Raw genomic sequence first — 27,250 nt, 5'->3', positions numbered from 1 at the left:
ACAATCAAAATAACATAGCCACAAAGATTATTAAAAAAATTTATTAACAGGAATGAAACAAAAGCTGTAAACAGGAGCCAGCAAAAATAAGAAGTTGCTTGTAATGCTGAGTCCTCCAGCTTGTTTGAATGCACTGAACAATTAATTCCTTGTCGCTTGGCGGCAGTAAAGGCCCATATAAGAAGATGCCAAAGAAGAGTCTGAGGAAGAGCTTAGGGCAAGGTCAGTGAGCGGGGATGGGAAGAGACTGGGGCTGAGTCAGGCTTAAAGTTTAGGTCTAATACCACTAATGCAGTTGTGATGTCTCTGCTGTAGTAGTATTAACTCCCAAGAAGCATATTTAAAGTACTCCAAAGGGCAGCATATACATCTTATTTAAATTAGATTTTAAGTCAGTTTTGGTCCCACGTTGAAGTTAAGTATTATCAGGTTTTTTTTATTTTCAAGACAGCACAACGCAAGGCTCTCCTGCCCTGTGGGGAAGAGGCAATGATGGAAGTGTGAAGAAAACTGCTTATTTTTTACTTCAGGGAGCTCCCTGTAGCTTCTAGGGCTGGGATCCCAGAGCACTGGTACTTGGCAAGCTCAGGACTAGAGAAAATCCCCCTCCCTCTTAACCTCAGCATGTGTGAGCTGCACAGCCCAGTAAGAACAGCACGGGGAGACACCAGGCAAGGAGCAGAGTGAAGCTCACCAAACCAGCACGAAAACGGGGAATTTTACAGGTTTTTGCATGTTTCTTGGCAATGCTTGAGTAGCTTTCAGAGCCTCCCTGTGTTCTGTTGCTACTTGCAAAGAAATCTTAAGGGAGGACTTGCTGAGCTGGGTGTGGGTCCTGCCTGCCATGCCAAGATTTAAATCAGATGGCTCAAAGACCTATTTCTTCCTAAAAAGCTGTTTAGGAAAAAAATGCTCTGTCTGCAGCAGGTTTACTTGAGGATCCTCTTTTATACTGCTGTTATGTTGGACCCACTTTAAGCAGTAGCTGCTCATTTTACAGCCCCGAGGAGCCCCCACCTGCCTGAATCCCACATGGGAGCTGCGGATGGTCCTTGTGTGGGGCAGGAACGTGGTGCTGGAGCTGCTGCCCTGGCAAAACGAGGGGCAGGGGTGTCCGAACCCACCCCGAGAGCTGCTGCTTGGCTTGGGTTGGTTTATTTTCAAGTTGGCCCATTTAGGGCAATGCAGGGAGGTTCAGTACAGTGGGCACCTGGTATCGCACATGAAATTTTCAAAGAAGAAAATTGCCAAAGGCCAAACGCTTGATCCAAATTCAAATTTGTACTTAGAAGTGCAGCTTTTCAAAAAAAAAAAAAAAGTCAAATGCCTGACACAGACCAAAGGGTGAAGAGTCCATTGAAGAGAGCTGGCAGAGCATCTGAAAGCTGTGAAATCGATGCCGCCAGCAGCCCCCCAGCTGTCTTCAGTGAACAGAAAGAGCTGTCCCGAAAGAACTTTGAAGATATCAAAGCATTGTTGCAGTCTAAAAATGCTATCACACTTACATGAAGGTAGTTAGAATAAGCTGCAATACATCAGATTTCTTCTCAAAGTACCAGAAACGGCGGCAGTAAGAGAACCAAAGCCTTTACCGAACAGATAAACGTTCAGGAACCTCTGTACAACGGACGGGTCAGCAGGAGCTCACTCAACAGACAGCGAAGCTCTTGTCTTCAGCGGGAAAGGGGAGAAACCTTCATTGTGGAGGCGTGTTAAACCACAGGAAAACGGACAGACATACATAAGCAACCACAAAAACCGTTGACTTGAAAACAAGTCCGGTGTGCCCCAGGCCAGGGCTCCCAACAGCTGAATTCCAGGTACATAGGGAAAGAAAAAGGGAATTTGGGACTTTTTCCTACCCAGATGTTTGGTGGGGAGATGGCGTTTGTTCCCCTTGGTCATGACTGTTAAAGAAGCCTTGTAATGCCGCGATGCTGGGACACCAGCCCCCCCAAACCCCCCGGGCGCCCAGTGGCTGTGAGGGGGGAGCTGGCGGTGCCGCGGGACGCGCCGGGGGCTCAGGGAGCAGCGCCACGCACGGCCCCGGCCCAGAGACCTCGTTCTGCTGCTGCTTCCATTCCCCACGTCTCGGCTCAGCTTTCCAGCAGACACGGACAGGACAGACAGACAGACATGCACACACCGGCCACGAGGAGAGCGTGCGGCACACAGACGCGGGGCGTGAGTCTCTGTACAGACACACCGAGCGTGTTAGGACCGGCAGCAGCCCGAGCCTCTCACTTCTTTCTTCACGTAGTCGTGGAGCTTGAATTTGGGCTCGTTGGGCAGCTTCATGGACCTGTGCTTCAGCTCCCTGCAGGAGGGGAAAACCATGACCGTCCTGCCTGCGCTGCCTGGCCGCGCTCAGCTGAGCTCGGCTTGGGCTCATGGGTTACTAAACCTCCGCCTGATGAGAGATTTTGTATCTTGGGTGAGTCTCTTCTCTCAAGTAACAATAATAGGATGAGAAGAGATGGCTTCAAGCTGTGCCAGGGGAGGTTGAGGTTGGATCTTGGGGACAATTTCTTCCCCAAAGGGCTGTGGGGCATCAGAACAGGCTGCCCAGGGCAGTGGTGGAGTCACCATCCCTGCAGGGGTTGGACAGATGGAGATGAGGTTCTCAGGGACATGGGGTAGTGCCAGGGGTGGGTTAGGGTTGGACTCCATGATCCTGAGGGTCTCTTCCAACCAAAATGATTCTGTGAACCTATGGCAAGTCCTTGCCAGCACAGGAGCTGCAGGTAGGGGCACAAGGAACGGGAAGGTGTGTGACAGTGCCAGACGCGGCCGCTGCACCAGTCACTTACTTTGCGATGGCTGTGAATGCTAAGTCAACGTTGAGGCCACTTTTGGCGCTTGTCTCCATGAAGGGCACTCCATACTCCTGCAGGACAAGAGACAGAAATGTCATCCAGGGTGTCCCTGGGGCCTGGTGTCACCACAGGAGCTCACACCCTGCCCTGGCACGGGAGCTCTGCCGCGGGGGCAGGAAGAGCCGAGCAGGGGTTCACAGCTCAGGTGTTTCTTACACAGTTTCAGATAAAATTTCTGAGGGCAAAGAACTAGAAAACATTAGCGGGACCTTAGAGGAAGAAGAGTAGATGAGGAGGAAGAGGAGAGCAAGACAAGGGAAGAAAAGTAAAGTGCTCCCAGGCGGATTTTGGGTCAGACTGGTCTCCAGTTACCCACTTAACTGGTGCACATCACCCAGTACAGGTTGTATGTGCACAGCCCTGGTCAGAGCACATAACAGCTGATTCCACTGCAGCAGACAGACGCATCACGTACCTTGGCTAATTTTTCTCCATCTTCCCTTTTCACCACTCTGTCCTGGGCTGAATCCACCTGCCGACAGGAACAGTGAAGAGCAATCTGGGGTGATCTGGGAGATCAGCAACCCCCACCTCCCCTACACCCTCCCGGCTCCCCAGCCCACAGCTCCATCGCGGGGCCTCAGGGGAGGAAGAGGAGGCTCTGGCAAAGCCATGGGGCCGGGCTCACCTTGTTTCCCAGTAACATGAGGACCACATCTTGCTGTGCGTATTCATGGATCTCTGTCAGCCAAGCCTGGAGGGAAACAGCCAGGCAGAGGGTGAGCAACAGCTCCGGGAGGAGGAGGAGGAGGAGGAAGAGGATAGGGGCTGCCCGGGTCCTGGACATCGCACACCCTCCATGGGAAATGGTACCGTCCCCAAGCGATGCTGCGGGGCTTCACTTGGGCACAGGGTGGAGGTGGCTGGGGCTTGGAAGCAAAACACAAAGCCCAGCTCAGAGCCCGGGCTGTGCAGGGCAGGAGACGATTCCTAGGTGAAGAGCTGCCGCCTATCCCCGCGGCTCAGCAGGACAAACTGGCCAGTGACCCTGGGGACACCTTGTCCCACGGAGCCCTGCAGATGGGCGGGTGTCCTGGGTTGTCACTGAGCCCCCAGGACCCGCTGTGCCCAGGACCCTGCTTCGCCTGCTGACCGATTCCCATGGGATAGAGCAGCCTGCCAGCCCTGCTGACCACTTCGTCTGAGCACAGGCCCTGTGGGATTTTAACCCAAATTCCCCCCTGGTTGGGACATTAAGACTAAACCTCCTTTTGGATGACAAAGCCGAGGGTTTGCTCGGGGACATGCCCCATGCCATGTCTTGTGTGTACCAAGCTTGCTGAACCTGCCTCCCCGCACCACGGGCTGCTTTCCCTGCCCTCTAATCCAGCCTAATCTAATCAAACCTGCCCTAATTCCCTGTAATCCCTGACCCCACGGGGCGAGCGGCCGCTTGCTGCCTGCCAGGTGGGCAGTGCTGCCACAGTCCCTGCCCCACGCTGTGCCCACGGCAATGCCAGGCAAGCCCCGCTCCAGCACCATCAACCCCCCGCCAGCCAGGGAAACGGGGAATGATTCGGGATCAGAGCGGGAGCCCAATGCACACGGACACAGCACCAGGACCCTGTGACATCCTGGCTGGGCTCAGGGTGCTCAGCTCCACAGACGGGCTGGTCCAAGGGAGGCTGCCTCACCCTGACAAACTCTTGGGCTGCCTTCTGGCACCACTCCCCCTCCATCCCTCTTTTCAGCACTTTGCAATTGTCCTGGGTGCTCATTCCTCCTCGTCAGGGCCACGTGTGCCCCATGGATGTCCCTCTGCAGCCGTCCCTCCCGTGTCCCCATGGGGACAAGAGAGCTGACACTGCAGATGGGGCTGCATTACCCAGCAGAGCAAAATCTCCAAGCTATTCTCCATCTCATTGCAGGGCTGCTGACAAAAGGATGCTCCAGAGCAGGGACAGCCCCAGGCACCCAGGGCCAGGGGAATTGGGGGGGCAGGACCCCCCAGAGCCAGTGTGGTGGATCACGGCCCCCCTGCTCCCCACGCCAGGGTGTTCACGCCAGCATGGCCCCCACAGCGCCGTCAAATAGGGTGTTTTTGTGGGCGCACAGCCTGCTTGCTGCAGACACACACCATGTACTGCGAGTCCAGGACACGAGCAATTACATCCTGTTCATTCAGGGCTAATTGCTCCTGGGTTCACTGTGCTTTGCTGGCGTGGGTAGCCCCCAGCAGCCACCTGGGTCTGGGGGTTGAGGGAACATGGGGCCCACGTCCTCCTGCCCCCCACAGCAGCAAACCCACGGGCAGCATTTCCCCCCCTGCTCCCACGGCGGGGCCCTCGCCTGGGTTTGGCACCGAGACAGGTGGGGGCAACACGACCCCAGGTCTGACCCACCAGGGCCTGGAGGTGCAGGGGGGTGAGGGAGCCCCTCGCTCAGTTTTGCCCATGCTCATTTACCACAGCAAGTTCTCAGAATGTTAATTTGCCGGGAAAGTGAATCCATCACCCCTTTTATTTGCTAGGAAAGGGAAAACCTCTGTGTGTCCCCTGGAGTCCTCGCAGCAGACCCACCATCAGACCGGCGCTCGGCATCACCCGCAGCCCTTGCGGCATCGCTCATGGTTCTCACCTCCAACCCACATCCCCTGCAGCACAGACCCCTCGGGCCGACCCGCAGCCGCGACCCAGCGCAGCACACACAGGACCCGCAGTGCTGCCGTACCTGGATGTTGTCAAACGACGCTTTGTTGGTGACATCGTAGAGCAGCAGCAGGGCTGTGGAGAGAGGGACGGTGCGTTAGTGCGGATGCCGTGGTGCCAGGCAGACGCGCGGCCAAGCAGAGCCCACGGCTTGGAGGTCCCTGAGTCCTCAAGGCACCATGTCACCGAGACAGCACCCACCCCGCTGCCTGTCATGTAACAGCATCGCAGACATCCCTGCTGTGAAATATAAAACAACAGGCTCCCAAGTAACAAGCAATAGGATGAGAGGAAACAGCCTCAAGTTGCACCAGGGGAGGTTGAGGTTGGATCTGGGGAACAATTTCTGCCCCAAAGGGCTGTCGGGCATTGGAACAGGCTGCCCAGGGCAGTGGTGGAGTCACCATCCCTGCAGGGGTTGAACAGATGGAGATGAGGTTCTCAGGGACATGGGGCAGTGCTAGAGTTAGGTTAGGATTGGACTCAATGATCTTAAAGGTCCTTCCCCACCAAAACGATCCTGTGATTCTGCACTTAAACCCATCCCTTAGACACGCGCTGTTTGCACTTTGACACACAGAGGCTCCTCCATCCTTGGCAGCTGCTTCCTACAGGGAAACCGCTCCGGTGATTCCTGATCCACCCACCCCAGAGCTGTGGGTCGGGGCCCTGCGGAGCCGGAGGGATGGGCTTTGGGGTTCTCCCCCTGAGAAGCGGTTCCTACCGTGGGCGTCCCGGTAATAGGCATGGGTGACGCTGCGGAACCGCTCCTGCCCAGCCGTGTCCCAGATCTGGAAGGCAGATGAGAGGCGGGGGGTCAGCCACAACCTGCTGCCACGCAGGCTGAGACCCCCACCCTGCACCAAAACCAGCAGCAAAGCCCCCGGCACAGCGTGAGCCCAGGAACCTGCTTCAGCCTTCTGCTTCTAGGGACAGTAAATAGGAAAAATGACAAGTGCAATAAATATTGAAGCAGCACTTCCCCGCTCTGCAGTGCATGGAGATGATGGTGCGTGGCAAAGGGCTCCCGACACGTCCCTTAATGAGAAAATCCATCCAGCAGATGGATGCGTGGGGACGTACTAATTTAATTTATCAGTTTTTAATGCAGCAATACGTTTGCAGAGTGCCACGCTGCTGTCGGGGGAAGATCAGCACTAATGTTGTTACTGAGCTCTAGGCAAAGGGCTCGGAGAAATGGTCGGGTCTTGGGGGGCTGGAGCTGTCGAAGGGGCTCATAACACCATCCCAGGCAAAGATTAGGTTGGGGGAACCGCTTCTGGGGTGCTCCTCTGCCGAGGGGCTTTGCACAGCCCCAAACACCTACGGGGGGCAAGGGAGCTGCTGTGGGGCCATGGGGACATACCTGCAGCTTCACCTTCACCCCGTCCACTGTCAGCACCTTGTTCTGAAAGACAGGGGGAAAAAGAGGTGGGGAACAAAGAGTTAATAAAACCCAAGCCTAACGATCCAGCACTCCCAGGGGAGGGAGCAGAGAAGAGATTAATTTCCCTGCTCAATCCACAGAAATTAGCACAGTAATCAGTAGGACGTGATGAAAACATTGCCAGGGAATGGTGCATCAGCACGATGGGACAGCCACTCTGGTGATTCCTGATTTAAATCCCATTTCTCTGCCCCGGGTCACCTCCTGGCACTGGTCACAACATCAGCTCCAGTGCCACCAACCCCCCCAGGCAAATGGTCACATACATGTGCCAAGGGCCACCTCTGCACGTTCCACATCGCTCAGCACCAGGCACCTCGGGGTGCCGGCACTCAGCATCCCCCTGCCAGAACAGCGCTGCTGGGGCTCTGCATCGCCCATCTGTTGTTTTTCATTAGGTTCAAAGGAGCATCTTGGCTCCCGCACATCCACGCTCACCGAACAGCGAGGGTATGGACGGGAGGAGAGGGCAGGAGCGAGCCAGAGCGCTAAATTTACCCAGTCTGCTGAAGCAGGTGCAGGGGAGACGATCGCGGTTTATAAATACCTTCAAAGGCAGCGACTGAGATGAGGGAGCGGAGTGATTCACAGCCCGGGAGCGGTAAAAATAGGCAGCCGGGCAGGGGAACCAAAAAGGGCTCAAGGAACTGGTCGTGGGCTCGGGACGGCTCACTTTGCCGTATGCATGGGGCCAGGGAGCCTCAACCCAGGACAAGGAACCGGGGCTGCTGAAGGCTTGAAGGGCTCAAAGCCGAGGGTCCCCCTGCCACGAGGTGCCCCCCAGCCCCAATGCCTCTACACATGGCCCTGAGAAAATCCAAGCAGAGGAGCTGTGTCTTTGCCGTCATCCCAGCAGCCGGAGAATCACGCTGCCAGGTGCCCATTCTGTGGGGGAGATGGGGCAGGTTTCTCTTCTGCAGAAGATCCAGTTTCTGCGATGTTTGCTCTCCAAAACCCCAGCTCCTACCACCAGCCCTGTCCCGGTGCCGCAGCAGAGGCACCGGCACATCCCGCACGACTGGGAGCCCCGGGCTCTGCACCAGCACAACGCTCATCCAAACACCATCCCCAGCCGGTGGCACCAGCTGCCGATGCCACCTGCCACGGACTGCGCTGAGGACACCGTGTCGGGAGCTGCAGAAAGGAAAACACTCTGTGCTGCCCCAATGGCCCCGGCTGCTCCGGATCTCACACAGGCACCACCAGCCCTAGGGGACGAGGACACTTGGTGTGATGGGACACTTGGATGATGACAAGGGACGATGACAGGAGCCTCATAACAAAATATGCACCAAACCAGTGCCCTTCTCCGCGCAGCCACCAGCAATGTCAGCTTGGAGAAGAACAGGTGCTGAGGGGCAGCTGTGCCCAGGGACACGGCCACGTCCCCAGTGTGACCAGTGAACACCAGCGGGAGGGAGGGTGGACACAGCCCTGGCCCTGAGCAGGGACCAGCCAGCCAAAGCCACCACAAACCATCTGGTGAGCAGCCAAAAAAGCTGAAGCTCCAGCGCTGCACCTCCTGCATCAACCTCTCCTTCAGGAGCTTAATTAAAACCGAAGCTGGCAGTAGCAGGATTCACACTAATTACCACTGGCCTACATTTTAGGAGGGGGAAAAGCTTAAATCTAATTAAAGTCTGTAAGTGGACCCAGGTGCTGCTGGGACTGGGCTGGGGAAAAAAATGGATTCCCTGGGGTTTCGGTGTGACACAGCCGCGTTTCAGGGCGAGTATTTGCAGAGATGCACCTGCGGGCAGGAAACACAGAGCCATCCAGAGCAGCATCCCTGCCTGCATCCCTGCCCGCATCCCTGCCCGCCCCCGCGCACAGGGCAGCTGCAAAATGGGGGTGAAGAAGCCGAGCAGAAGGTGGGAGGAGCAGTGGGGGAGAAAAAGTCTTCCCCCCTACCACGGCTAATAGACTTTCCAGCTTCCAATTATTATTATTTTTTCCAGTTCAATTCCATACTCACAGCCCTTCAAAGGCACAGCTGGGGGGTGTAATGACTAATAAGCATCCAAAGACAAAAGATGACGTGTGTCAATGCACTGAGACACGAAATGCACTGCCAGGCCTGGGCTCAATGAGTGGGGCTGTGCTGCTCAGGGCTTGTTCTTGCCTAGTTTAATAGAACAGAGGTGATGCTCACAGCAGGAGCAACAGGAAAGTCAAACCCGCAACTCAGTTCTGTTGTTGCCCTTCGCAATTTCTGTTTTTATGTGTCCTTTTTCCTGGGGCTTTGGCAATGTTATTAAAATACCTCCTAGCAGGGGCTGCAGTGGAATGCCTGGAGTGCCTTTGTTGGAGGAACATGATGCCCGTAAGTTAAATAATCCTCAGGACCTCAGATAAATAAAGTTGGAACCTTGCAGATGCAGGAAAAATTAAATTACCAAGTGCAGATGGTCCTCAATTAAGAGCAGCGTTATCAACGCACCAGCGGCCCCGTCGGCTGCAGCCCCAGCACAATCCCATCCCAGCGACACAGCATGAGCAGCAATGACAATGTGTTGCTCCCCAAAACATGCACCCCATGACGGATGATGCTCCCACCCAAACCAAGGTGCCCCGGTGCTGCTCCCGTGTCCGTTGGTCTCCAGGGTCCCCACGGTGCCGGTGAAACACACTGGGAGCCAGCAGAACATCCCAGCCCACCTGGACACCTGAGCCTGTGGCAGTGATGGCTGCACCATAAGCCAGGGTCAGTAACTGCATGACAAACCAGCCACTTCCCACCTTTTCCACACATTAGCTCATTAATTAAAGCCTTAAAAATTAAATTGGATATGTGGATTAACTTGCTGCATCCCACTTTGTCATCACCATCTCCATTATCAGTGCGCTTTGGGGGCAGCCCCTGCGGCCGACCTGGGAGGAGCTCCTGCAGAAAGGGGAAAAAATGGCACTATAGAATGTACATGAGCCCGACCGAAGGCGGCTGGGCCACCGGCTGTGTTAATTAGCGGCGGTAACGGCTCTGCTGCAGGACCGACGGCGCAGCCGCCCAGCAAACCTTGTTAGGGCTGCAACATCACGCACTGGCAGGGCTGGGGGCGCTGCAGGTCCCCGTCACCGCTCGGGAGGGCAGGGGACTGGGTGACAGCTTGGGGCACCCTTTGTTTCAATGAAGGCAGGAGGAACCCAGCAGCACAGCAGGGTGAGCTGGCTGAGGGGACACTGGGGGACCCCAGCCCCTGCCACGGCATGACCTGGATCCCAATTCCCACTCAGCAAAGCCTGGGGAGCCCCCACCTCCGCAAGCACCAACACTGCTGTGCCGAGAGGAGCTGGGATGTGGTTGTGACGGAGCCAGAGCAGCCAGACAAGTAAACGCCACCTCCAAAAGCAGCTGCAAAAATAGACTAAGGATCGATATGGAAATCTGCCCAAAACAGCAGGACACTGCATTAAATTTGCTCATTAAAACCCTGAAGTTTTCCCACACGCGCGCGTGCCGCTGCCAGCGAGCTGGTCCTGGCGGCTCAGCATCTCCTGCAGCCACCGCAGCCCGAGCGGGGACGCGGACAGCCCAGCTGGGGACAGCCCAGCCCTGGGCCAAGGTCAGGGCTCGGACAGCAGTCCCTCCGCTTTGCTCCCCCAGTACAAGCAGTTCTCTAAAAACCCAGCCTCTCAAAACTAAATCAGCCAAACAAAGCTATTTGCTTGAAGCCTGGGAGAGTCGTTTCATTGGGATCCAGCACTCGCTTTCCTAGTGCAGCCATAAATTAGAAAATATGAGCCGCTCTAGAGGAGGAGGAGGAAGGTCCCCTCTGCTTCTCTCCTTTGGTGCTTTTGCTCCGAGATGCTGCAGGCCCCGCTCTCAGCACAGGTTTTGCACCGCGTGTCGCTCCAGAGATGCCTCCAAGTTGAGCCCCCAGCAGTTTTCGGCTCTGCCTGCCCGGCATGGAGCTCCGCAGCCGGCACGATGCTGCGGGCACATGGTTGTGCCTGAGGCTGGTGCAGCAAACGCAACCTCAAGAGAAAAGCTGCCCCAGAGCTTCTATCTGAAAAACTGCCCTGGAAGGAGCTGGTTTAAAACATCCCATTATTTCTGCTGGGGGTAATGAACAGGAAGAGAGTGGGCGGCTGATACCGTGCAGGGCTCTGCGCTTCCGAAATCGAGATCTGTTCAGCAACCAGGAACAAATATTGAAATCTCAGCCATTCAGAGATGGCGAGCAGACACCAGAGCAATACGAGCAGTGCTGAGGTCTTATCTCAACTCTGTGCAAGTGTCCGCAGCTGTAACTGCCCATCGCCGGGTCACGGGCAGCACACGTCCCTCCCGGACACATTGCTGTCATAGCCCGGCCACACGGCACCTCGGCAGAGAACCCAGCCAGCCACCAGCCCCAGCTGGGCAAAAACAGTTCAGAAGCACCATCCTTGCAAGAGAGGGCAGGGAACAGCCTGATGCTGGAGCCCATCAAAGAGCAGGGAGGGACACAGAGAGACACAGGGCTGTGCCCTGGGGGGCTGGATGCAGTCCCCACAGATGCGCCGGGTCCCTCTGGAGGATGCCCAGACACTGGGAAACATCTTCAATGATCCTCCTCATTCTCCTCTTCCTCAGCTATGGAGCAGCTACTCCTGGGGACACCCTGGACAGCCAGCACACCCCTCCAACACCTCATCCCTTTAATCTGCCCGGAGAGAAAACCCAACCATTCATCTCCCAGGGCTGGTGATGAATTTCGTCGGCAGCACCGTGTGTTTGCACTCTGCAGCTAAAAATAGAAACTTCTGTCTTTTTTTTTCCCCAGAGGACCAGCACACCCCGGCCTGCACAGGGATGCTCCAGGGCCACGACCCATCCGCGCTGCCAACATCCTTTCGGAAACCACGATGTGCCAGCGCTCAGCGCTCTGTTCCACAGCAAACTCTGCAACAAGCAGATTAACGGGGCACCTTGAGCAGACGATGCTTCTGATCCGCTCTGCCACCAGAGCCACCCCCTCACCTCTCGCCTCCTTCTTTGGGGATCACCCCGCCACGTCCCCTCTCCCCCTGCACACCAGGTCCTGGCCAGAGCACAACCTGCCGCACACACAGGAGAGAAGCCACGAGCTCTGTCCTATAGCAATGTCCCTGATGTGGTGTCACCCCCTGTGTGCCCTGCAGAGCCCCCTGCCCACACCTCACAGCACCCACCAAACACCCCGAGGTGTCTGCAGCAACAGCCTTTGCCATGAGCCACATACGCTGCATTAAAGCACAATTAACATCTCCCCGGCTGCCAGCCCCCCACGAGATAAGAGTCAAGGCTCTTGTGAGAGCAGACACACAGAAGAATTAGTGACTTATCGTCTCCTATTCACATCAGTCCGCACATAAAAGGTTTTTCTGGCAAGAAGTACAGAATCTTGTCTTAGGGAGAGATTAGGGCTAAGAGGATCTGGTTAGGATCATCCATTTTAAAATAAAGTCATGCTCTGCTTCTCAGCATCCTGCAGCCAGCCTGCTCCTAGTGCTGGTGGCCTGGGGGAAAAGGAGCGGGATGAGGTGGGTGAGGTGTCCCCTCCGCAGCCAGGCTGCTCCATCTGAGCCAGGATGATCATGGGGACTGTTGCTCAAAAGAGGCATAAACAGTCAAGATTCAGACTCACAGAATCATTTCGGTTGGAAAAGACCCACCAGACCATCAAGTCTAACCATTCCCCCACCCCTGGCACTACCCCATGTCCCTGAGAACCTCATCTCCGCATCTGCTCAACCCCTCCAGGGATGGTGACTCCACCACTGCCCTGGGCAGCCTGTTCCAATGCCCAACAGCCCTTTGGGGAAGAAATTGTTCCTAAGACCCAACCTCAACCTCCACTGGTACAACTTATTGATGCTTTTAAGCCCAACAGGGCTGCTCAGGCTCAACCCAACAGGCAGGAGACACGACCATGGGAGGTTTCCAGATGTCCCCATACCCATGGCCAGCCAGGGAAACTGGGTTTTCCACCCTTCAAAATCCACAGGACGGGATCTGCTGCAGCCGCCCCGGAGCCCAGAGCCAGTGACCCAAAAGCCAAGTCAGCAGAACAGCTGCGTATCCCCGTGGTTCCCCGTGCACGCCGGGTCCTGGCACGGATGGAGCTGCCGGTGTGCGGCAGCTCCCCCACCACCCCGGGCTGCATCACTCACCCCTTCCATCCCTTCTTTTTTTTCTATTTTATAATAGAGGAGATATTTTAAAAAATATCCATGCTTACTTCCAAACCAGGCAGCCTTGGAAACAAAAGGGGGCAGAGATGGCTCACGCAGATCAGTGCCAGTACTGAGAATAAGTAACGTGGCACTCAACATATTTATCTTCATTTTCTTCATCAAGGACATAGTGCGCTGCAAAGCAGAACAGGAATCTCTACAGAGCGCTCATCGCGATACCATTTCTCATTTACAGCAAACACAGCGGCTGTGGATGCCGCGAGAATGAAAAGTGGGTCATCAATTGCTGTTATACATGGAATTGTTTACTCTGCTCTGAGGGGGTCTAAAGCCTTGCATCAGTTTTCCTGTCAAAGCAGCCAGTTCCTGTGTCAGAAGTGGCCTACCCCAGTCTGAATTAAATGATGATTTGGTTTCTGAGCTGCAAAACCAGCCTCTGGGCAGCCCCGTCTGCTCTCACTACAATCCTGGCTACAAAACTCAGCCTTCCTGAGGGCAGCTGGGTCGCTTGGCCTGGAGGAAGATGCTGCTGACAGAGGCTCCGGACACCCTGGTGCGAGCAATTAGCTGTACCTGCAACTAGCTGTACCTGCAACTGTGCCAGAGGCACAGCCAGGCTGCTTCATATGGGAGGGCTGGCACATAAAGGGATGGAAACTTGCCCAAAGTTTCACAGAAGACTTTGCAATCCAATTAAAAAACAACAAAAAAAAAATCAGGTCTGAATATCCAGCAGCAAACATCCCAGCAGCAGCTGGCAGCAACAGAGCATCTTCTGCAGATGACATGGCAAACGGCATTATTAAAAGCACTTCTCATCCCTAAAAAAAACCACCAACAAGATAAAAAAAAAAAACAAACAAAACCCAAAGACCTGACAAATGAATCTGTAGCTTTTTATCACATACACACACAAACATCCTTCACCCGCAGATAAGGCAGACAGCTCTCGAAAGTCATGTTCTTGCAAAGCAGCAGAACTGAGCCCAGCTGAATCCTTCAAAGGATTCAGGGAAAAGAGAGTGATTGAACCACTATAATGAGATTTACTGAAGTCTCCACAAGTACATTAAGCTGCTGGGACTGGTTCTGCCCCAGCCGGCCCAGAGCAACCCCAGCTGCTCCAAAACAAGAGCTGGTCCCTCAGCATCCCACCAAAATGAGCCGGGAGCCCCCACAGCACCTGCATCCCTGCGGGTTTTGGGGTGACGGGGTAACAGGCTGCGGGCTGGCAGGGCACGGCGGGGCTGGGAACACAGGGCGGACCATGCTGCTGCAAGACTCAGGCGCTTGCAAACCTGTTTAGCAAAGAAAACCGGACCAAAACCCACCTGCACTCACCGTGACTTTTTTGTTGCAGCAGGGACACCCCTTGGAAAGCCAAACCGCAGCCATTAGCTGAGGCTGGAGCAGCTGGGTCTGCAGGAAAGGATTCCAACCTCTGCACCAACCCGCGGGGCTGATCCCCATGAGTTGGTGCCCCCGTGCTGCACCGCTCCCCGCTGCTCCCCCAGCCATGCCCCGCGGGGCTGCCAGGAGCAACGCGACCTCACGTGTGTATTATTCAGGAGGGAAAAACACATCTGTCACACACTAACGCTTGCTCGGGAACAAAGTTATTTTAGGCATTGTCAAGCACTTCTCACATTAATTCATGCACGTTTAGAAGCGCACATGTTAACGTATTTAAGAAAGCTCAGGCTGAGCTGCAATCCCACCTGCTGATCCCTGCTCGAGACACCTCACCGAGCTGCGGCTCAAAGGGGCACGGCTGCACCCCCATCACTGCGGGACCCGGCTTTGCAGGTTCACCTCCTCGTTCCCAACTAAACCAAGCTCCCTGGGTTTGCTCTTGGAGGTTTGTCAGCGCCACAGCATGCAAGACCACGGCTGGCACCGCTCTTTGACTTTTGTGCACGTCCCGCATCCCGGAGCTGGGCGATGCTGCAGGAGCTGGTCCCTTTGGGAAAACCACGGCAGGCACAGAGCCCAGGCCTGGGAGCGCTTGTCCCTTGCGGCAGATCACACACGGCACAGCGGGCTCACCCCTGGAAAGCCATATCCCCATCAGCCCGGCAGAGCCGCCAGCCCTTCCCGGAGGCTGGTGCTGCTCAGGTCTGTGTGGGCTGGCTGGCGGCATCGCCAAAACCTGCGCTGAGCTCTAAAAATTGATGCTGAGAGTAGCAACAATTCCCCAGCATTTCCACCGAGGCGTGTGGCAAACAGGGCGATGCTGAAAGCGGTGAGACCACCGGGGCTCTGCAGCTGGTGAGGCAGGAGGGGGGGCACCCGGTCACACAGGGGAAACAATGCCATCCCCCTGTAACCACAACCTTCCCTGCAGCTCCCGAGAGCCGAGTGTGCTTAACACTGGGGAAAAAATTAATAAAACAAATTAAAGCCCAACCATCTGGGCTGCACAGGCAGTGGGAAGGGCTCCCAGCACACCCAGCAAAGGGACTGGACTGACCTGCATGCCCCGGGGCACCGAGTCCCTGCTGCAAGACGGATGCTCATTCAGGGACCAACGCCCCCAACAAGGAGATGCCCAGACAGGGTCTTCGATTCAAACTCCCCCACAACGAGACTGGGCTGAATTATTCATCCAGCCCCACAGTCGTGTTTTTCTTAGTCACCAGCTCCGAGGAAGCATCAAGGCACGAAGGCGCCGCTGGACCCGCTGCCATCGAGCAGTACGGGGGAAGCAAACCCCAGCAATTTGGACCAAATTCATCATCACTGACCAAACAGACGAGCAAGGTCCTGAGCAGTGGGGTCTGTGATCCCTGGGGTGGCTGGGGGCCCATGGACACCTCCAGCAACCTCCTGCGCTTAGCTTTGGGGAAAAAAGAAATCATTAACGGGGATTGTTTCAAGGTTGGGAACAAAAGGCACAGCAGTGCCAATGCCAACAGCTCTCACTGGTGGGAACGGTACCGCGAGCTGGGGTTGGTTCAGTTTCGTTATCACTGACGAGGAGCAGCAGGACCCCCCACACCTCCTCTGCCCCCCATGCCTATTGCACTGCGGGTCCATACGGCACATGGCGGCGGTTTGGCAGCTCTTGGCTAATAACCACATTAATGCCATCAAACAGCCACGACGGACAAGGCGTTCGCCGGGCGGGCGAGTGGGGGTGGCTACGCGGTTGCCGTGACGACGCCTGCGCAAGCAAAGCTGGAAAAGCCAAAGGCTCCGTATGCCCAGCGTGTCACCAGGCGCGGGGACATCGCAGTGGGGCCAGGGGGAGGAAACAGCCTAAGACGGGCTGGGTGAATGAGGGCTGGTGAGGTCCTGGCTCACCACGGTGGCTTTGTGGCATCCAACCCTGGCAGGTTCGGTTGTGTGGATGCAGCTGGGCATGGCTCCTCACCACTCTTTCCTTTCAATAAATTAAACATTAAAAAACCCACACAAAATGAAACAAAACCTGTCTAGATGTTCACAACGGGACCAGTTGCATCCTCAGAAAAATGCTGCTGGTCTCATGGCCTTTCCTGCGGGCTGAGCTGCCTGCAGCAGAGCCCACCCCAGACCCACCATGTCCGTCACACCAACATCATCCCCAGGCTGAAGCTCCAAAGCATCGTCGAGACCCCCGGACACCCGTCAGGCTTCTCCTCACCCTGGGACAGCCACGGACCAGGGCACTGAGCATCACCCTTTAAAGCTGTAGCAGCACAACTTCCCAACGCATATAAGTTACGATCAGGGAGAAATATTTTTTCCAGTGCAGGCATAAAGAAGAAATATTTGCTGTTGCTTTTGAGAGGTTCTGCAATTCTTCAAGGCAACGGCTCGGTGCTTAGCCAGGATTAAATATGATGTATGCCCCCGTTAGACAAACAAAGCAGCAGGAGCGACCCCACTGCGCTGCAGATCCCTTGCCGGGGGAGCAGCGGCGGCCCGGGGGCTCTGGGGACAGCAGCACCGCGGTGTCACTGCTGGGGCCGGGAGTCGTACAGTGCAGCTGAGCAGCATCCTGGCTCTGCCGCGAGCACGCGATGGCCCGGCACAGCGCCGAGCCAGGCGCAGGCACCGCCGCAGGGATGTCCCCAAGGTGCCACCTGCATTGCCCCATGCAGGAATCCCACAGCTCCCTGTGCTTCTCCCACCACCCTCCTTCTCCTCCTCCTCCTCAGGGCCCCCCCTGCTCGCCCCATCCATCACGCACCCTCAGGTCAACGCCACCAACAAAATACTTTGTTTCCGAGGGTTCTGCAGCTGAATAAACCCTCGGTCCCTGAACTCCCCATTGCCACAGGAACCAGTATGTGTGTCCCCACCACCAGCCAAGGATGAGTGGACAACTGCTCAGACACACACCATGCTGTGGCTCCTTCCCCTGTAAACATGGTTGCGATTCACTTGGAAAGGATTGTTTGGATTGTTTTCTCCTTTTATTTTTCTTTCCCCAAAGGGGGACAATTTTATGCCAGACACAAGGAGGAAAGTGGTTCTTTAGGAAAGCAGCGAGGGTTCGGGGGTACCCAAGGGGCTGAGCAAGGTGAGAGCCATGGGGCAGGGATGCCCCGAAATGCCCCCAGAAGGGGGATGGCAGTGGAGGTGGCACAGGGGGGCAGAGCCACCCCAAACCCCCCATCCCCACAGCTCAGCCACCTCCCCTCCGCTTTCAAAGAAAAACCCGGCTCTACACAGCTGAATTCAATACTTCATCACAAATAAAAGATGAAAGTGAAATTAAGCCAAATGTATTCCATTAAATATTCAAGCCATTTAGACTGACTCTAGACCCATTTAAATGTTTTATTGGCCATAAAATGCTCCCTCGCAGGCCCTGGCACCAGGAACAGACCCAGCGTAACACCTGGAAGACACCAGTGTCCCCCCATGAGAATCCCCACGAAACCCCATGGCCCCAGCACTAGCTGTCAGCTGAAATGGATGCAATGTGTCACACCTGGATTAAGCACACAACCTGTTCTGGGTGGCATTTCCCAGGCACCACAGGGGTGGGAGAGCCCCCAGGTACCTTCACATCACCCTGAAAAATGGTTAAGAAAACTCTTAACCAGGTTCTGCGTCTTGAGGCTGCTCCAGCCACTCATTTAAAGAGCAACTCAAGCACTTCTCAGATCTGAAGACATTAATCTTATCTCTTTTTGCTTTCCCCAAGGCGGGAATTGAGCCTGTTGTCCGCTGGGAGTACTGCCAGCACACGGGTGTTTGCAGTTTACCGGTGTGCTGCAGAACTGGAGCACACCGAGGAGGGTTTATTATTTTTCCAACGCAGAAGCCAAAGAAACATGAATAAAATACTAGCAGCTGTGAGAAAGCGGGTGCAGCCGCCACGGGTGCTGCTCACAGCATCTCTTGGCAACTGAGCCCCTGCATGCAAATGACGGGCTGCAAAGCTCGGTCCTTCTGCAAGGAGGAGAGCAGCAGCTGAAAGCAAAGCAGGGCTCGGTTTCCCAGGAAAAATGGCTATTTCCTCCCCTGAGAGCTCGTCCTGGGAGCGGGGAACAGCAACCAGCAGCAGCTGTGGATAACCTCTTGTCCTAAGAGTCAGAATGGGCATAAATCGATCAAATGAAGGCATGTTTTGGCTAACAGAGCCTGGCCTCCCTGCGCCAGCTCCTGGGACCTGCCTCACCTGCTGCCGCATTCGGGCAGCACTGGGTCCCTATGGCACCTGGTCCCTATGGCATCTCGTCTGCCCCGAAACCAGGCAGAAGGGATGGGAAGCACCGCAGGAAAGCTCCTCTGGGCAAATTTAGCCCGGCTTTCCTTAGCAGTGAGAAACACAAAAGTATGAAATCAGCTGCTGGCTTCTATTAAAATTCATACAGCGATAGGAGATGCCGAACCAGCCGATTTCAGACAAAGAGCTGCTGGAAATGCAGACCCGAGGCAAGCACACCAGCATCCCGTCCTGCCGTGCCACACGGCAAAGCGTGTGAACCGGAGAGACTGAACACTCCGCTCGGTGCCCAGAGCCCCTTCCCTCCACTGGTCAGGGCTAATTCTGTGCAGAAAGACATGCTGGAATTAATTTATTTCCGTTTATTTCTTCTGGCCTAAGCAGATCCCCTCCCACTTTTTCCAGATTGATCCCTCAGACAATTAGCGCCGCTGCCGCTCAGTGCCAGCCGCCCAGATCAGAGCCAGCCCTCGGCTTCCACACGGCTCCGGGTGGCACCGACCCTTCCCCAGCATCGCGCTGGGCAGGGATGCGGGGGCATCCATACCTCCTCCCCCGAGCACACAGACACCCAGGACCAGACTTGCCAAATCCAGACCCTGGCCAGCATTAGTTTGCACGCCCTGCACAACCAGAACGAAGCTTTTTCTGTCCCTCCCACCGAGGGAGGCAGCAGGCAGGCAGCAGCTGCTGTTCTGCCGATGGAAGGTGCACACACACACGCTAAAAAAAATAAACAGAGATGCAACAAATCTCTTATGCAAAAAAAAAAAAAAAAGAAAAAAAGAAATTATACACCGCTGATTGCGCCCTCAGAGCAGCGCAGGGCTGACTGTAATTAAGAGTCCTTAGCGCTCAGGGTCACAAGCGACGGCTTTGATTTCCAGCGCGCAGCAGCCGTCGCAGTGGCAGATCAACTGCGGCATGGCCAGGGCTGGAGCAGAGAGCGGGGTCAGGGGCTCGGCCATGCTGGGGGGCTGTGGATCCCTGCAGGGTGACAACCAGCATAAACCCCTCCTGGTGCAAATCAGGGGATACCAGAGCCCAAACTTCAGGGGAAACAGCCCCTGTGCCCAGTGCCTGCTCAGGAAGCCCAAAGCTGCGCTGAAGCAGCGGGGTTGGCTCCCTCCTCCTCCTCCTGCAGCACGAGGATGCTGGTTTGGTCCCTCTGCTTGGGGCAGCAAGAGAGGGGTGACACCGCTACACACCTTGGTATAATAAAGACAACCCACCCTGTTCTGAACTCCACCAGAAAAAAAGCACTTCCTAAGAGTTTCATCCCACTGATTAATGCAGAAACCACCTCCCTGCTAATGCAAAGAAACTCATTAGCACCTCCGCCCAGGGAAAAAAGGCTCAGCTTTTTTTTTTTTCTTTGATGTTCTTCTTCTTTCAGGTCAAATTAGAACAAAAATCTTAACTCGCCTGACCCTGCAAGGCTCAGGACAGAGCACCAGCCATCAGGCTGTTGGTCCCCAACATCAGAGGGACACCGACCTGTGGGAGCGAGGCCAGAGGAGGCCACAAAGATAATGTGAAAGCTGGAGCAGCTGCTATGGGATGGGCTGAGAGATTTGGGGTGTTCAGCCTAGAGAAGGCTCTGGGGAGACTTTAGAGCAGTGCCAGTACCTAAAGGGACCTACAAGAAACTGGAGAGGGACCTTTGACAAGGGTGGGTAGTGACAGGACAAGTGACAATGGCTTTAAACTGAAAGAGGGTGGATTTAGATCAGATCTAAGGAAAAAATTGCTCCCCCTGAGGGTGGTGAGAGCCTGGCCCAGGTTGGCCAGAGAGGTGGTGGATGAACCATCCCTGGAGACATCCCAGGCCAGGCTGGACGGGGCTCTGAGCAACCTGAGCTGGTGAAGACGTCCCTGCTCATGGCAGGGGGGGCACTGGGGGAGCTGGGAAGGTCCCTTCAACCCGAACCCTTCTGTGATTCCATGATCATCAAGGAGGGGCACATGCAGCTCCCTTTGGTTTCTTGCCTTTGCAAGATGTTCCTCCTGTCGGTGTTACAACGAGCCAGCAGTGCCGTTGGCTGCGCAGCTTTCCTTTCTGTCGAGGTTTCTGCTGCGCTCCCAAAATTACAGCAAAAAGCGGCTCCCTCAGTAGCACCGAGAAAAACGGGATTCACACCTCTGAGCGACAAACCTGCTCTTTTCCAGGAGACTCTTCCCCCTGCAACTCCTAACGTAGGAAGTTAGAAAAGCACAACCCGTCCCTGAGGATCTGCAGGGACAGAGCTGTCCCCAGGCAGAGGGACCTGCTGGGACCCCCCAGCCTCAGTGACTGGGAGGAGGAGGAAGATCTTGTGCCGCTGCTCAGCACAGCCCCGGCCACACCGCAGCTCATGGGAGGGAATAATTAAGCCCCTCATTATCTAGCGATGCCTGGACACCCCAAAGGTGGCACCTGTGAACGAGACACCGCAGGCAGGGGGGGTTTGCCCCCTCAGAAGGGGTCTGCTGTGTTCCAAGGAGCTAAAGACACTCCCCCAGTAGAGCCAATGGTCAAAGGAAGAAAAGCCAAAGGGCTCAGGACCTCCAAAGCCAGAAGCCCAGAGGTACCATTTTGATGCATGTTTTTCATACTATGATCATCTTTATTTCCTTAGAATAAGTGTTTTATTTTCCAAATATATCTAGATCAACATCCTTCTTTGTTTAAGAGATTATGATAAACACAATGCCAGAGGCTTTCCTCAACATAAAACAGTAGGAGGGAAAAAACCTAGGGGGCCATTAGGAATTGTAACGCCAGATTAATTTCAAATGGATTTCTATTTATTTACATTTGCTCAGGCCTACACAGTCCATAGCTTTGCACATCTAACGGTCTGACATCCTCAAAAACAAGCAGCTGATCCGGGAGCCCACTGCGACCAGCAGATGGACTGGGACAGGAGGAGGAGAGCGGCTGGGGGGACATAGGGGCTGCCCCCCAACGCGGCTCCGTCCCATCCCAGGGCAGAGATCAGTCAGCACGGAGAGGAGCAGAGAGTCCCGAGAACACCGCCAGGAGCCAGGCAGCTCCGTCCCGAACATCCGCAGCCCTCACCCCAGCCCCCGGCAGCTCCCGGCCCCCCCGGCTGAGCAAGGTCGCCCGTGCACAGGAGCACAGCTGTCGCACGCCCCGGCCTTGGGGACGTCCCTGCAGTCACCACAAGGCTCAACGACTGCCACAAACCCGGCTGAGAAAGCCCCAAACACCAAAATAACGCCCCGTGCTTGCTATGGGCTGAGCTGAACTCGGGAAAAACCCAGCGACCGCCTTCCCCAACCACAACCATCCGCGGTCACAACCAGCCCCGCTTGCTTCACTCAGAAAACCCCATGTCAGACTGCGGGATTAAAGAGAAAAGGAGCCACGATGTGACAGTTTCATTCTTAGATAGAAGCAAATTAAAACCCAGGTGCGTTCTCGCAGAACAAGCCTCCAGTGTTACCACCCTGGGGCTTCATCTGCATCGTGATGCAAACGGCGAGAGGGGCACAATTACACAACACCTGCGAACGGGATTATCTTAATGGAAACGGAGATGTGCAATAAAAAAAACAATTTCCATGCCCCCCCCCAAATTATGAGTGCCTTACAAAGACAACAATAATGAGTTTCAGGGCATACACATGATCTTCCCTGCTGTATAATCCACTAATTTCAAACCTATGTAGCTCTAGTAGCTCTATTACAGAAGTAAATTAACCCTAATTTGGTTGCTTCTTAGTAGCAGTCATTTTAGTGCTCTAATCAATAAGTGACATGATTTTATGACTGCCCTCGGTACCAATCATTGCAATAAGTAATAAAACACTTTTCATTTTAAGAATACCTGAAATACCATGTAATTACCTTTGTATAAAATTATGGACTCAAATCTACCAGCTTCACCAAGACGCTGGTGCAGCTCCAGCGTCACTCTGCACCAAAAATGGGGAAGGACATCACTTTACTTGTAAAGGCTTTCTGTGCCATCCCTCATCTCTTCCCCTAGCTGCCATACCACCAAGTTATTGTTCACACCCTGGCAAAAGAGCAGGTTACAGGGGACACTCATCTCCCAGAAATCCTCCAGGAAAGGGGGAGATCCAAGGTCTGCTGAGAACGGGCGGTTGGGAAGATGCAACACCGGCACATGGCATCACCACCGGCTCTTCACCGAATCCATCCATCACCACTGTGGCACCAAGACGTTCTCGCCTGGCAAAGGATGCTCTGTCCACACCAGGGCATTGCAGGGCATGACATGTCTCCCCTTCTGCCCCTCGTTCCCCACATTGTCCCCTCTGTCCTCGCTGGTGCTGCACAGCCCTGACATGCTGCGCTCAGGCTCTCCCGGCACCGGGATGCTCTGGTCACTGCCAATAAAACAGTTGCTCTCTGAGAGCTCAGACAACCCTCAGCACAATGTATCCCCCCTGCCAGAGGGAGCAGGGTCACCCCAGCTCCACACCCCCACCTTGGCACCCCAAAGCTGTGCTCAGGAGGCATTTCCAGGGGATTTTGGTTTAGGCCAGTTTTGGTTTGGTTGTTGGGGTTTATTTTCTGTGTGTGTGTGTGTGTGTGTGTGTGTGTGTGTAGGCTTCGTTTGTTTGTTTTGTTTTAAAACACAACAAATTCTTAAAAACATTGAAACCAACTTAGGGAAATATTTTCCCTGGGCGAATAATTTCCCCAGCACTACCTGCCCCAGGACCTGGTGCAGAGGATGCACTTGCCTATCCTCGTGCAAAGCCCTAACGACGAGGCCACAGCGCTGCCACCACCACCACCAGAAAGCTGCCCAGCACCAAGGCACCCAGCTGGAGCTGGCACAGGTCAGGATGACTGCGTTTAAGCTGTTGGAGCAGCAGTTTGTGACTCCACTGCAAAAGCCGTCACTCACCTGCCACCGGCAGGGGCCAAGGACCCCCCAGCACTTACCCTGAAGTCGATCCCAACCGTGGAAATGAAGCTGCCAGCAAGGAAAGCGCCGTCTTTGAACCGCACCAGCAGGCAGGTTTTGCCGACCCCCGAGTCGCCCACCAGCATCACCTGCAAGGGAGGGAGGGGGGCAGTTAGACACCGTGTTTTGGGAAGGAAGCCCCAGCACAGCTGTCACCCATCCCCATCCCAAAGCCCCATCCTGGGAGCGAGCAGCAGATCCCGTATGCTTGAAGGGAAAAAAAACCACATCCAAAAGTGGTCCTCGGACCCAGGGGAGAGAAGAGAGGACCCATAGCAGGATTATTCCCCACCCTGCACCACACATGTCCCTGAGCACTGGGCAAACTGCAGACACCTTCTCCTGACCAAGACTTAACAGATCCCCCGTGGGGGCACAAACACCCCTTGAAAACCCAGAGGTGCTGTCTAGGCGAGGCAGGCTGTGACCCGATGCTGCAGGGTCCCCCTGCGCCCAGAGCACCCACAAAACACCTGCAATGCACAGGGCTTTCTGGGAGGGTGGCACTTTCTGGGAAGGAGAATTCAGGGAGGCACAAACACCAGCCCCAGGGGTGCACTCTGCCTTCCTCAAGCAAACTCCTTCAGTAGGACGTGCACAGCCCCATGGCTGCCCTCCCAGTCCTCAGGGGATGCCGAGGGAGCAGCTCCCGGTGCCGCCTGCCTCAGTTTCCCCACCCAGCAGCAACCCCGGGGTGCAGATGGGACAGGCACCCTCCCTGCCACAAAGAAACCACAGCAGAGCAGAAGCTGCTCCCAAACACAGCTCCCCAAAGCCTCTGTTCAAACCACAGCCCCTCCCGAGCCCTCCGCCCCACCCGGGGCCACCGATCCCGCTCCCCTCGGTGGGACAACAGCTTCCCACCCTCAAGACATCCCAGAGCACACAGCTGAGCTGCGGCAGCAGCTCCTGCACCCACACGGTCTGCCCGGCTTCACGCTGACATGGCAGGGCTCCCTCTCTCTCAAAAGCACTGCCATTAGCCCGTGACTGAATTTAAATGGTTTTAAGGCTGGCGCTGCCCTGGGTCACACCGAACCCACACAGGAGCCATCAGGAGCAGCAAATGCCACCAGCTCTCTGCAGCTCAGCCTCCCAGAGGCGGCAGCAGCCCTGGCCATGGCTGTGACTGGGTTTGGGCAGGGGGGCACTGCCAGGGAGGGGAGCGGGCAGCCAGGATCCAGCCGCGGCGCTCCACGGCTCACGGCACAGAGCCCCGTGCCAGCTCTCCCATGGGAGCACACGCACTGAGCACCAACAGAGCAGGCTTAGGGGAGCCAGCGAGCCCATGGACGTATCTGTGCGAAGCCAAGGGAAAGGGGAAAACCAAATCATTTACAGTACAAAACAGTAGTATTGATTTTTTTTAACTTTCCAGAGCTCTGTTCTAGAGCAAGGCGAGCTGTAAAGGCAGCTTCTCCCTGCCCGGCAGCCCTTGAGCCTCAGCCGGGGCACGCGGCAGCATCCAGGGCCAGGCTCACATCACGGGCTCAGTCAGGATCAGCCCCAGTGCCCGGGACTTGCACTTGGCCAGTGCCTCTGGCAGAGCTCAGGAACCTCAGAAGAGCGGTAAGGCAAAGTTTAATAAACCAGGTTTTTACTGAATACAAAGCGATTTCTCTCTGCCATTGGCCAAACCATTAGCAGAGGTTTTGGCTTCCCAGCACGTTTGGGTTTATCTGAGACTTTATCAGGTTCATCCTCACACCATGGGGACAATCCCAGAGGACAATCCCAGCCTGAGAAGGGACAGACGAGCGCAAAGAGCCAAGGAGCCACCACAGAGGTGGCTCCATTTTAGGGAAGCTGTTGAACCGTTACTGCAGCCACATCAGGACCAACCACCAACGAAATTCACTTCTTCAACACCCCTCGCCTTCTACTTCATGTCCCAAATCTTAACAACACGATGGGCATGACAATTGCCACAGGCACCAAGCACTCCGACACAGTGTGCTAAGGTTGTACTTGCCACAGCAAACACCGTCTTCTCAAAGCTTAATCCCCCGTGCCCGGTTACAACGATCTGTGTTAGAAACGCAGTCAGTTGGGTCATGCTGAACTGCAGCCTCAGCCACAATCGCTAAACCAGCTCCAAGCTGGGCTTGCAGCAGGTCGCATGATGGAGGGGGGTGCAAATACGTTTGATCTGTGACCCGCTCATGAGAATCTGAAGTGGTGAGAAGCCATCTGAGCCCTTAAAAGAGAGCACAATCTGGAGACGTTTCAACAGCAGCCAGAGCAGATTCGATGCCACTCAAGAAATATTGTCACCCGCTTCACAACCGTATCTTTTACGTTGTTAAAGAGGAACCAGGAGGTTACAATAACTCATCTGACCGAAAGCCTTTTGTCATCACTCGCAAAAGTTCCGCGGGAGCAGCCCTGCTGCCCAGGGCTCTGCAGGGGCTGCCCCACACCAAACCCGGTCCCGGCTGCTCAGGAAGCCCCGTCGGGGCAGACCCAGGACCAGAGCCTCGAATCGGGAGGCAGCAGCAGCGGAGGAGTGGGATACAGGGCTGGAATGGGGGGATGAGGGGCTGGGATGGGGATGATGCCAGTACTGGGATGCAGGAATGCTCCCCCTCTCCTGATCCCCGGGAACTTCTCCGGCGGCCGCGGGAAGGCTGCACCCGGACCCGCACCGACGGACCCCGCACCGACGGACCCCGCACCGACGGACCCCGCACCGACGGACCCCGCACCGACGGACCCCGCCTCCTCCGCCCCGCTTTCCGCAGCCCCGCACCTTGAAGGCGAGGTCGTAGAACTCTCCGCTGCTGCTCAGCGAGGGCCGCCCTGCCGCCGCGCCGCCGTTGCGGGGCAGCTCGGGGGCGGCGGGCGCGGAGCCCCGCGGGGCGGCGGCAGCACGGCCGGGCCCCGGGGCGGCGGGGGGCAGCGCGGCGGAGGGCGCGGCGCCGCCGCCCTTGCTACGAGCCGCTTTCTTCCGCGACATCCCGGGGCCGCGGCGCCGCGCCGGGCGCTGGGGGGGCGGGGGGGCGCGGACTCTACCGGCCGCCGCCGCCTCCCCAGGCCCGGCCCGGCCCGGCCCCGCCGCCAATGGCAGCGCCGCGGGGGCGGGGGAGGGGCCGGCCCGCGGCCGCTCGCTCCGCCCCGGTACCGGCGGACACGGGGGGGCAGCTGCGCGCGCACGTGGGGGCTGCGACACGTGCGGGAGGGGAACGGCGGGGGCGGTTTGCACGGGGAGCAGCGTTGGGGAGGCTCACAAGGCCCCCTGGGGGGATTTGCAGCCGTGCCCACGGCCCCCCGAGTCCGCAGCCCCGCAGTGAGCAGTGGCGGGAGGGACAGGGGTGCAGAGTGGGGTTGGGGTGCAGCTCCCCAGGCAGGTTTGGGGTTGCCTGCTCCAGGTTTGCCACTGTTGAGGCACAGAGCGGGAGGTTCACTCGAGGAACCGAATGGTCAGATGGTTCAGGGACCATCTGCCGTGAGACTCATAGAATCACAGAATCATTTTGGTCGGAAAAGACCCTACAGACCATCAAGTCCAACCA

General features: G+C 56.0%; 1 protein-coding gene across 1 annotated transcript; it reads right to left on the bottom strand.

The window, feature by feature from the left end:
- Positions 1-25: 25 nt before the first annotated feature.
- Positions 26-26,694, bottom strand: RAB26 (RAB26, member RAS oncogene family; the record flags this gene model as incomplete). Its single annotated transcript, XM_082064523.1, has 9 exons — positions 26-2,317; positions 2,811-2,887; positions 3,292-3,348; positions 3,505-3,570; positions 5,547-5,599; positions 6,249-6,315; positions 6,891-6,932; positions 23,717-23,827; positions 26,488-26,694. The coding sequence occupies 9 exons, from the start codon at positions 26,692-26,694 to the stop codon at positions 2,215-2,217; spliced, it is 783 nt and encodes a 260-aa protein (XP_081920649.1). The 3' UTR covers positions 26-2,214.
- Positions 26,695-27,250: the final 556 nt, after the last annotated feature.

This window comes from Streptopelia decaocto (genome assembly GCF_964273445.1).
Source record: "Streptopelia decaocto genome assembly, chromosome: 13".
NCBI lineage: Eukaryota > Metazoa > Chordata > Aves > Columbiformes > Columbidae > Streptopelia > Streptopelia decaocto.
This window is presented reverse-complemented; position numbering and strand designations above follow the sequence as displayed.